The following is an 11,613-nucleotide window of genomic DNA, read 5'->3' on the forward strand; positions in this document are numbered from 1 at the left end:
TTTACTGAGTGCAATTTGCACCTGCTGAGACCAGCTCACAGGACTCAGTTACCATCACAGACTCATCTGTTTGCACCGGCTGGGAGATTATGAGCAGGTAATTTTAGCCTGAAGTCTGCAGATTTTGTTCCATTATGGCAGACTGCACATAAACAAGGAAATGAGAATTTAGCCACTTCAGAGGCACCTGAAAACTTAAAACTATATGACTTCCCCAAAGGGAGGAAATAACATCAAAAACAGCATAGTCCTGAGTACCAAATATAGGGCAGCTGAGGGACCAGGCTGTTAGAAACAGAGTGCTACTGGAGTATCAGTGCTGTTGCTGGCTTCCTACATGACCTCTGCATGTCACAAACTTGTGGAAATGGGATTTATATCATACTGGAGGCTGAGCTGACTGATGCTAGATCTTCAAATGGAAGAAAGCAAGGTTATGTTGAGTACTGCCATTACCAAGAGGTCTTGGCTGAGGTGGCCAGGATGAAAACAGCTGGAGCCACAAGAACGAGAGGTGATGGCCTCAAGTTGTGCCAGGGGAGGGTCAAGTTGAATAACAGGAAAAAAATCCTCTCAAAGAGTGGTGCTGCATTGGCACAGGCTGCCCAGGGGGGTTGTGGAGTCAATATCCCTGGGAGGCATTCAAGAACCATGGAGATGTGGCACTGAGGGACATGGTTAGTGAGCACGGTGGGGATGGGTCCGTTGTTGGACTTGATATTAGAGGTTTTTTCCAACTTTGATGATTCTATGTTTCTAAGGTTGTGAAGCCCAAGACCATTCTTACAGCTGTTTCTTCTCCCAAAAATAGCCCATAGGCAAATGCCCCAAATGCACCAAGGTGGCTTGGAAATGTGTTAAGAAAAAGCAGAAAGCTCGTTTTGTTTCCCAGTGCTCCGACTCCCCAGTCCTGATAGGGCAAACAGCCCTTATGCCCCTTTCTGTGCTGCTGAGGCAACAGGCACATCAAAGGCAGCAAGATGCCATGCCAGCAGCCAGGCAGTGTGACGGCAGCATACTGTGACTAAGCCATTTCCCATCTCCAAGAGGTTCTGTGGTAGTGGATGAGGTAATGCAGTACATCTCAGTATTGCCATAAATCTCAGAACAGCTTTACGTAAGGAGTTTGTGTCATGTAGCTGGGAGCTTTTCAGCCACCTCCACTCTACTTTGGACTGACGCAATGCCTGGCAAATGCAATAAAACAGCGTGAATGCATTCAGAGTGGGAATCGCTTTCTATAGAAGCTTTTTAGCAGGCTCGGTGCATCAGGGCTGAGCTGTGCAGCCCTCCCAAAGCACAGCCTGGAAGCAGCAGCACTGAGCTGCACCACATGCTGCTGACCCACTTCCCTGGGATGAAATATTGATGGATTCTTCTCCCAACGTGCTGTTGGCTGCTTCTTGCATCCCAGATTAAATGCTTCCCACCCAACGAGCCCTTTGAATTTTGAGCATCAAGGAGCTGAGAAGCTTTCAGCAGGCAGCAGCCTCAAATCGCTGCTGGCAGTGTCTGCGTCAGCCCTGTGGGCTGCATCAAGACCTGGAGCCTCAGCCATCACATCTGCGGTCCTTGAGCCTCACAGGATCTGTGTAAATTAGTGCCACATTTCTGCTTTGTTACCTACTCTTACCCTATGTGAAAATAACTCCAAGACCTGAAGAAGAGCTATAAACCTGCTCGCTGCCTTGTGCAGACAAACCCTTCTTCTATGTGCCTTGCAGCTGCCCTGGAACATGGAAGAATAGGGAAAGCAGCATTGAAACAACCCCAGGACACAGAATTTTGCCTCCATGGTGTAACTGCATGAGGCCATGAGACTGCATGAGAAGTCACTCCATATCTCCATTACTGGAATAAGGCTGTAGCCCTTACCATTCAAAATTGCAGGGCATTAGATCCGAAGCCTTTCCCTGAGACAGCTTTGCTCAGCCATCCTCCCAGAGGGCTGCCTGCTCCAGCATGAAGGCCACCACCTCCCCCAAAACCCTCAGTCTGCCCAAAGCACAGAAGAGCAATTCCCTGTTGCATCCATCCAAACACCTAGCAGGATCCTCAGCAATACACCAAATGGAGAAGTGCTTTTGATACCTCCAAGCTTTGCAGTTCTATTTCCTTTATGGTGTGCAAAGAGAGGAGATGGGGAGAGGATTCACCCTCCTAATGCTGCTTTTAAAGCCCCATCTTGACAGTCATTGGTCCCACTTCTCTCTGAAGTGCAACAGAAATGAGCAAAAAAAGGAAAGAAAAAAAAAATGAGAAGAAAAATAATAGGATGAGAGAAAGGAAAAAGGAACAACAACAACAACAAAAAAAAGGGTCATCTCTGACACAGTACAATAGCCCCAGGGACTGCAGTAAGCATCAGCGGATTTGGCAGCTCTCTTATGGGCATCCTGATAGTCCCTTCAGATGGAAGCCTCTCATGGCATCACCCCCTCTGCATGTCAGCTGTGGCCAAAAAGATTGCAGATTCCATTCTGCAAGATCTGAAAACTGTTGCTTTGCAGCTGAAATGTGAGGAGCCTCTGCAGGTGGATGGGGAATAATTCAGCAGTGACCTTCTGGGGATCTGGGATGTCTCCAATGCAGGAAGGCTGCCCTATATCCATCCTTCCTCCCCGCATCCCACCACGGATGTAACCGCTGCACCACAATTGTGGCCACCTGCCAGCCAAGGGATGAATATGTGCATTTAGGGGAAATTCTAGATTTTTCTTCCTGCTGCAACTGCATGGGTGAGGGGCTGGAAAGATGGGAACTGCTGAAGGTCGTGTCTGTGAAGGTCAGAATGTGGAAGTTGGCCCCCGTTTGGAGCAGGGAACTCTGTCCAGCTGCATCCTCCCATTCCTGACAGCATCCTGCCCAAGTCCAACCCAGGAGAAGAGGCTGCCACCACCTTCCTATGTCCCCAGCACCAAAGTTCTCCCAGGCTGACCTCGGATACAGCATAAAAATCCTCTCCCCTCTCCTCAGTGGGGACCAAGACCTCAGGCAGGGACCAAGCTAACACATCTCTGCACACACGGATGCAAAAAGAGCTACACAGAGAGGTGCACAAAATGCTCCAGACACCCCTCATTGCATTTCATTCCCATCTGGTGTCCCCCTCTCATTTGGTACACTAGCTGAAAAACCTCTCAGCTCTCCATGAGAGGCTTGATTTTGTTTTTGGTCTGTTTCTCTTTGTAAGCAACTTTTCAGCACAAAGGAGGGGACAATATCAAATGCTATCCATTTGGTATCAGAGATATAGCCCCACCCCAGCAGAACAACCCCCAGCTCCTAACATGGAAAAAGGAAACATTTATCAGCCAGGGCTATTAATTACCAGCACTGCTTGCTCTGCATAGCCTCCTGCCTGTGAACTGCTTGCAATTAGACATTTAACATAGCACAATGCAGGCAGAAAGGAGCAGGAACACAGCTGGGAACCTGGCAAGAGCCTTCCAGCGCTGCAGCCTCCATCCCAGCCTGCTGCCTCTATCCCTAGTCCCTACCTCCATCTCAGCTCCATGCCTCCATCACAGGGCTTCAGCCTCCATCCCATTTCCCAGCTCCATCCCAGCTCCCTGCCTCCATTTCAGATCTGTAGCTTCCATCCCTGCTTTCTGCCTTCATTCCCTCTCCCAGCCTCCATCCCAGCTCCCAGCTCTATTCCAGGGCTGCCTGACCTTGAAGGACATGTGCAGAGATCCTTGCTATTTTGGGTTAAGACATATTGTTATTTATTAACAGTATTAAAATCTCCCTCCCCTCTTTCCAACTCCCCCCACTTAGTGGTATGCAGGGGGAAAAGAAGCAGCCTTACCTCTGTCCTCCAGAGCTGGCTCTTGCGCAGAGAGAAGGGATGATGGCAGAGGAAGAAGGGAGGGTGGGGGAGTGGAAAAAACTTGGGAGTTTCCCACAATGCACCTCTGCAGACTGCAGGAAGATGGAGAGCAGGGGAGGAGGGCAGAGAGTGCTCCAATCCGGAGGGGAGGGCTGGGACCACAAAGAGGGACAGGATGCCAAGGGGAAGGAATGGGGGGGGGGGCATGTCTGACACCTCTGTGTCTCAGGGCTGGGTGATTTGGGGCTGTCCCCACAGCACTGAGCATGCAATTGCAGCCACCAACTTGCAGCAGGGGGGAGAGAATGGGAGGGGGGCAGCCTGGCAATCTGAGATGCTTCTGTGTGTAGGGAAAAGGGAGGAAAAAAAAGAAAGAAAAAAAAAAAGGGATTTGGGGGCTCATGGCACTCAGGATTTCTGAGAATGTTGTTAGAAATGCTCTCATATGAGAGATGCTCTGCACAGCACAGGAAAGGAAGCTAAAGTGTTGCATAGAGGGGGGGCTGTGGCATCTCTGTTCTCTTCTCCCTGAATCCTCCCAGTTTTAAACCACCTCACAGCACATCACTGGGGCCAAACCTTGCATTTCCCCATGGCCAGGTCCTGGGATTTTTTGTGGGTCTTTTAGGTGGATTTGATCAGGAAATAAGGGCTATGACTCTTGTCCATGTTTGAAGCAAACTACAGAAAATCCTTGCAGGAGAGCGCAGGAAGAAGCCAAGTGCCAGCACAGCACGCAGTGCTTCAGCTCAAGATGCAGCAAGGTGAAAGCAGCTCCTTCAAGGTCAGAGGGAGACCTTGTCTCTTCTATGGACCTTGAACATTTGCCATAGGCTTCATGCAATAACTACAATAAATAACGTCATAGCACGCTAACTCTGTAGTCATCATATTTACTTACAGCATTTTACCCCTTCAATATATTGTGGTTATCATAATTCTCTGCTGCTGATCCACCTACAACTTGTTGTCCGCAGAGACTGATTCTGTACACGAACAGACCTGCCAGCATCACCAAGTTGTTGGAATTTTAGCATCTTTTTCCAGTGCTGAGTCCTGAGCCTAGGTGGATGCAGCTTTTGAATGCCAGGATTCTCTGGGCTCCCTCAAGAGCTGTCACAGCTAATAAGAATTCTCATTTTCATCTCCTGTTACATGCTTTCTATCCTCCTTTCTCCAACCACACCTCCCCTATTTTATTCCATTATCAGAAAAATCACTGTCCATTCTGCTTATGTATTTCTTCTCCTAATAACATTTATAGTACCCTATACTCCTAGTGGGAGGTTTTTTTTATTACAATAGTTTCCACATTATTTATTCTGTTCTATAGTAGGATTGTTTGTCCTTGGTCACGTCTAGCTCTCTCATCGATGAAGCTTGCCTTTGGTTTATTATTAGTATGTTGCATCCATGCCTGATCATTACAACTGGTTTCTTTCTCAACAGTGTGATATGCACCTTGTTCAGCCAGAGCAGGACTGAGAAGACCTGATTGTTGTAAGGTCTGTATGGTAATTCTCCTGGCCATTAATATTAATGCCCACTGCTGCTCACACAGATGGCACTCCCCTGGGCAGCCTGATCAACAGCAGGGGTTGGAAATGAATGATCTTTAAGGTCCCATCCAACCCAACCATTCTATGGTTCTATGATCTTTAAGGTCCCTTCCAGTCCAACCATTCTATGGTTCTATGACCTTTAAGGTCCCTTCCAGTCCAACCATTCTATGGTTCTATGATATGATTCTGCTGCTCTGGTTGCTAACAGAGCATCCATTAAGACTATTTTTCATTGTTCTCGGGAGACAATAATTTGAACAAGTTGCTGAAGTGAGCCCGTGGCCTACAGGTGCATTAGGAAGCCGTGGTATTGCCAGTGAAGGGTTTTATCTCTTCTCTTCAAAAAAACAACCCTGAAAAATGATTCTTCAGCAAGCAGGGTGGCAAACAAAAGGGTTGGAGCTATAATTGAAAACCACTTGTTGTCTGCTGGTAGCTTAGCAATAGTCACTGCCTTGCTAAAATAGGAGCAGTTCTCATGGTGAACACGTTTATTTGGCAGTACTCCATTGTCATTTGTCAGGATTTTCCATCAGCCTTGCTAATAGGACACAGTGAAAAATTATACAGGTTTATAATTTGTCAAGAAATGTTGTTTAAAACAGTTCTCAAAGATTTGGCTTTGGCTTCTTCAGGGCATGAGTAGAAGATGCCTGACTTCAGCTTGGGCACTGGATTTTCCCAGGGCTGATCTTTCTGCCATCCCTTCAGAGTGGCTGTTAGAGTACTGTGAATCTGTCTCTTACTGCTTATATCTGTCCTCTGGCCCTTTATAATGGCCTTTTAATGTTTTTTGTATTACTTGTGCAGAAATACATTTCTTCTCGTGTTCTACTCTTACCATCACCATTTCCATCCATCCCCTCTCCTCTGTTATCCACCTCCCTCCTTGCTGAAAGCCACTTGTCCCATGTTAAATTTTACCCTTTTCTCCTGAACCTAGCTTATAATTACTAGCAACCCTATGTGATCTCTGCCAGGGAATTTCCCCATGTTATGCTTTTGGGCAGAACGTTCTTGTGCTTCATTGCCAGAGCCACCTGTGCCTCACCAGCAATAGGTTGGTGGGACCTGACATCATATCCCACCAGCACCTTTGTAATTATGCATTGGCTTGTAAAGTCTCTTCTTCCAGTTTCTAGCTTTGAGTGACACCCTGTTTTTCTTCCCTGAATGATTTTCTGCCCTTCTGTGTCAGTGTTTTTCCTCCTCAATCTCTGAGCCAGCAGCAACCCCCATCTGAGCAGCTCTGTCCCTGTGAAGTTCACACCAATACCCCTCACCTGCCCTTTCTGAATGGGTGTGAGACTCAAATACCACTCTGGCTGCTCTTGGTTCTTATGTATTCTCAGGGATGTCTCATAACAATGTTGAAAGAGCACTGATTTCTAACTCTTGCTCTTTTCAGGTGATTTTCCATATCCCGCAATGGCAGGAGAAGAAAGTGCCATCCTCTTGGAAGCACTGGAAGGTCTCACACTCGAAGACTTCCAAGAGTTCAAGAAGAAGCTGTCACACATTGATATCAAAGAAGGCTGGAACATCCACAGGGATGAGCTGGAGAAGTTCACCCATCCTTCCACACTCATCAGTTATATGGGCGACAGCTATGGGGAAGCCGCTGCTATGGACATTGCCATCGGATTGTTTGAGAAGATGAACCAGAGGCACCTTGCTGAAAAAATCCTTGATGAGAAGGTGAAAGGTAAGTAGCCAGGGTAATTTTTTATTTCCTTTGTCTTTTGAGTGCTGGGGACAGAGAGAAGTCAGTAAAAGAGCAGGTTTGTGGTGAGGCTAGAACAGTGAGGGTGTCCCACTCATCCTATCAGGGTTCCTCTTCTCCCTTGCCCCATAATGCACTGAGGCCACAAGCAGAGTAGGGCCCGTGGGGACAAGGCCAGGGTGCCTGGAAGGGGCAACAGTGTTCTTATACAAGCAGTCACTGCAACTACAAGGTCTGAGCTGGCAGATGTTTGCTGAGCTGGAAGACACAAGGGACACCTTGGGGACATTCCTGGTAGGGCCTAGAAGAAGAAAAAGGGCTCAATGGATGGCATATGGGAAGTGCATAACTGAATTTTATATTGAGGCGGAGCACTGAAATAAATGTGCTGTGCTGTTGTTGTGTTAGGAGCATGACTGTGCTTTGGAACTGACTCTACTTCTGTCTGGTGCAGAGTACAAGCAGAAATACAGAGAGCACGTGGCCAGAGAGTTCCTGCAGTACAAAGAGGTGAATTCCTGGCTAGGGGAGAACCTGTCTGTGAGCGACCGCTACACCAACCTGACCATAGCCAGGAGGTCTTGGAATCAGCATGGAGGTGAGCCTGGAGATGTCAGCTCTGACACTGTCACCATACAAACACTCTTTGAACCCAGCAAAGATGGCCAATTGCAGCGGGTCACAGTGCTGGTGGGTGCCACTGGCATGGGGAAGACGATGACAATCAGGAAGGTGATGATGGATTGGGTGGAAGGGACCCTCTGCACACAGTTTGACTATGCCTTCTGCATAGACTGCAAGGAGCTTTCCTTTTCCAAAGAAGTGAGCATGGTGGACCTGATTTCAAAATGCTGCCCTCAACAGCGAACACCAGCCGGAAGGATTTTTGATAACCCAGAGAAGATCCTGTTCATCTTTGATAGCTTTGAGGTCCTGGGATTGCCCTTGGTTCAGCACAAGGGCGAGCTGAGCACTGACCCCACAGAAGCCAAACCACTGGAAACCACCCTGCTGAGCTTGCTCAAGAGAAAAGTCCTCCCTGAGTCCTCTGTGCTCATTGCCATGAGACCAACAGCTCTCCAGAGCCTGGGGCAGTGCCTGGAGGGTGAACATTATGTGGAAATTCTGGGGTTTGCACCAGCTGCAAGGGAGGAGTATTTCCATAGGTATTTTGGGAATGACAATAAAGCAGATGTGGCCTTCAGGTTTACCAGGGGAAATGGGGTCCTCTACAGCTTGTGTGTCATCCCCATCATGAGCTGGACTGTCTGCACCATCCTTGAGCAAGAGCTGCACAAGAGGAATCAGCTTCTTGCATGCTCAAAGACCACCACACAGATGATCTTGTTCTACCTCTCCTGGTTAACGAAGCATAGAGTCAGTAATGCCTGGCAGAACCTGCAGCAGTTCCTGCACAAGCTTTGCTCCTTGGCTGCTGATGGCATCTGGAAGCACAAGGTCCTCTTTGAGGAGAAGGAAATTGAGGACCAAGGCTTGAATCAGCCAGAGCTTCTCTCCCTCTTCCTCAATGAGAAAGGTTTGGAGAAAGGCACACACCATGGGAACGTCTACAGCTTCAGCCACCTGCACCTCCAGGAGTTCTTTGCAGCGATGTTTTATGTCCTGGAGGACCAGGAGGAAATGCTCAGTGACTCACAGATCTTTGCAAAGGATGTGAATATGTTGCTAAAAAGCTACCACACATCTAGGATGGATTTAAACGTGACAGTGCGGCTCCTGTTTGGTCTGGTGAACCCCAAGTCAGTAGAGTATGCAGATGAAGGAATTGGGTGCAGAATTTCATTGCGACCTCGGGAAGATCTGCTGAGGTGGCTTCAGACAAGACACAGAGACCTTTCCCATCCCAGTAAAATAATGACAGTTAAGGATTTGGACACTTTCCACTTTTTATTTGAGACAAACGAAGAAAGCTTTGTGCAGAGCGTTTTGGGCAGTTTCACAGGAATAGTCTTGCAGGACGCCAAGCTGATGCTGTATGACCAGGTGGCTCTTTGCTTCTGCATCAAGCAGTGGGCTGGGCTGCTCAGTGTCACGCTCCGGAGCTGCTCCTTCCACCAGCAGCATCGCAGGCAGGAGCCAGGCAAGGGTTTGCCCTGGTGAGTATTGACTCTGTGCTCTGTATCCACAGAGGTTTCCCCTTTTCCCTTGCAAAGCAAAGTTCTGGAACATTCTGGAATTGCGAATGCCTCTTTCCATCCAAACACCAGCTCCTGTCCTCATTGATGGTTTAGTCCCTTAGTGGAGGATTTTACCTCTACTTGGTGAGAACTGTGGGACAACGTGGCCATACTCATCCCCTTCTTCCTAGGCAGAGCTGGCGGCAGGAGGAGCTGCACTCACCTCTGTACCCACTGTGCCAGGCACTGAGGCACCCGGGCAGCTTACTCCAGAGCCTTAGGTATGGATGGCCCTGCCCTGAGGCATTGGGTGGGCACCTCCACAGGGTGAGTGGCTGCACTCCCTGTGTGCTGCAGGGCAGTGGGGTAAGGTGTGCCTCTCTCCTGCAGGCTGCAGTGGTGCGGGCTGACAGAGGGTGACAGTAAGACACTGGGGACACTGCTAGCCACACTTCCCAGCCTGGTCTACTTCGAGGTGGGCGACGGAGCGCTGGGTGATGACGGTGTGAGGATGCTCTGCACTGGGCTGCGCCAACCTGACTGCCACCTGCGTGTCCTGCGGTGAGCAGTGCCAGGATGGCCGCCTTCCCTGCGAGTCCCTGTGGGAGCATGTCCCCAAGCATCCTCCAGGGCGGCCTCTGTCCCACTGTGGCTGGGAGGCACGGGGGCACCGGCACTGCTGAGGCTCTCTCCTGCAGGCTGCGGTACACCCACCTCACCAGTGCCTGCTGCCAGGACCTCAGCGTAGCACTGGGCACCAGCACGTGCCTGGAGGAGCTGGATCTGTCCTTCAGTGCCAGGCTGCGGGATGACGGCGTTACGCTGCTGTGTGAGGGGCTCCAGCACAGCAGCTGCCAACTGCAGGTGCTACGGTAAGGGCACACGGCACTCTGCACACCCAAGCGGCTGCAATGCCACCACCGTGTCCTCAGTGCTGCTGTCTCCCCTTTGTTCTGCAGGCTAGGGAGCTGCAGCCTGACCGACACCTGCTGCCAGGCCCTGGTGGCATGGCTTGGGCACAGCCACAGCCTGAAGTGCCTGGACCTGAGTGACAATGAGCTGGGAGTTGGGGCCACGCTGCTGCTGCGGCAGCTCCGCCATCACAACTGCATGCTGCAGATGCTGGGGTGAGTGTGGCCACATGGACCTAGGGAGCAGGTGGGTCCTGCTGGTGCTGAGGCTGTTTCTCTGCATTCCCTGAAGGCTGAGCATATCCACGCTGAGCAAGGATGCGCTGCAGGAGCTGGTCGCCCTGCAGGCACTAAAGCCCAACTTGAAGGTCACAGACTTACAGGAACACGAGGCCCCAGAGACAGGTGCCATGGCACGATTGACCTTCCAGCACAGCATCTGGGCAGGCAGGAGGGCAGCTGTCCGGGGGCGAAAGGGGCTCCCCTCCTCTCGGGCAGCCCTTCCCCACAGCAGGAGCCTGTGCTAGCTGGGCTGTGTCCTGCCCCTCCTGCTGGTAATATTCCCCCCGGTGCTAAAGGAAGGCCAGCGAGTTTCCAAGCTGTTTGAGGGCTTGAATAAAGAAGGGACATTCACACTGAAAGACTATTTTACTGCTTAAACACATACCTTAACGAGACGTGTGGGGGCAGCAGAAGGAGGAGCCATGGAACCGTTCTGCAAGGCTGAGTGACACCTCCATGCCAGGGCCAGCCCTCCGAGGGGGCAGAGTTGTGTCCCCAACCAGAGCCTCCTCACAGCAGGACGCCCCTCCCTGGGGCGCTGATGTCAACGTCATCATACCCCATCTCCCTGAGGGTCTCCTCGGGCACGGCTGTGGCATCATCATAGTCTGCACATAGCATCCCTGTGGTGCCACTCCCCTCCTCCTCAACCCCGATGCGATGTGACAACTGCATCCCCGAGCCCTGCAGTAGAGAGCCTGGGGGGAGGATGGTCACTAGGGGCACAGTGGGGATGCAACAGCCCTTGCTCAGGAGCTGAACCCCACTCCCACCTGCACGGCTGGGCCCCTCCCAGCACTCAGGCACCTGGCTGTAGTCCAGCTCCTCGTACACAGCCTCAGAGCCGGCGTCCTGGCTGGGGCCTGCAAACAGTACACGTGTCACTGGGTCCCCAAGCGTCCTCAATGGGGGAAGAGACCCCAAAGTAACACCCACCTGCACGCTGAGCCCGAGTACGGTGCACCTGCAGGGCCAAGGCAGCCAGGGCCAGGCTCAGCAGCATCCCCAGCAGCACGCACAGCACTGTGGGCAGCGGCACATCTCCCAGCGGGACAGCTGTGGGGACAGAGAAGGCAGCGTCAGGCCCCTCGGGGACCACCCAGCAGCGGGGGCAGAGGGCACGGCAGAACCACCTGCGCAAACGTCCCCGTCCCGACAACCGCTC

At 50.9% G+C, this 11,613-nt stretch overlaps 1 protein-coding gene across 5 annotated transcripts in view; it reads left to right on the forward strand.

Moving 5' to 3' along the window:
• Nucleotides 1–10,693, forward strand: part of LOC100544081 (NACHT, LRR and PYD domains-containing protein 3-like) — a 26,133-nt gene extending 15,440 nt beyond the window's left edge. For 3 of the 5 annotated variants that reach the window (XM_031553411.1, XM_031553410.1, XM_010710818.3), the window contains 8 exons: nucleotides 5,282–5,337; nucleotides 6,803–7,099; nucleotides 7,572–9,234; nucleotides 9,447–9,536; nucleotides 9,646–9,816; nucleotides 9,954–10,127; nucleotides 10,215–10,382; nucleotides 10,459–10,693. In XM_031553411.1, coding sequence (XP_031409271.1) covers nucleotides 6,823–7,099; nucleotides 7,572–9,234; nucleotides 9,447–9,536; nucleotides 9,646–9,816; nucleotides 9,954–10,127; nucleotides 10,215–10,382; nucleotides 10,459–10,693 — 2,778 coding nt within the window. In that variant the 5' untranslated portion in view covers nucleotides 5,282–5,337; nucleotides 6,803–6,822. The remainder of the gene's footprint in view (nucleotides 1–5,281; nucleotides 5,338–6,802; nucleotides 7,100–7,571; nucleotides 9,235–9,446; nucleotides 9,537–9,645; nucleotides 9,817–9,953; nucleotides 10,128–10,214; nucleotides 10,383–10,458) is intronic. The other 2 variants (XM_031553413.1, XM_031553412.1) reach the window with 1 other exon arrangement.
• Nucleotides 10,694–11,613: the final 920 nt, after the last annotated feature.

This window comes from Meleagris gallopavo, chromosome 5 (assembly GCF_000146605.3).
Source record: "Meleagris gallopavo isolate NT-WF06-2002-E0010 breed Aviagen turkey brand Nicholas breeding stock chromosome 5, Turkey_5.1, whole genome shotgun sequence".
Taxonomy (NCBI): Eukaryota; Metazoa; Chordata; class Aves; order Galliformes; family Phasianidae; genus Meleagris; species Meleagris gallopavo.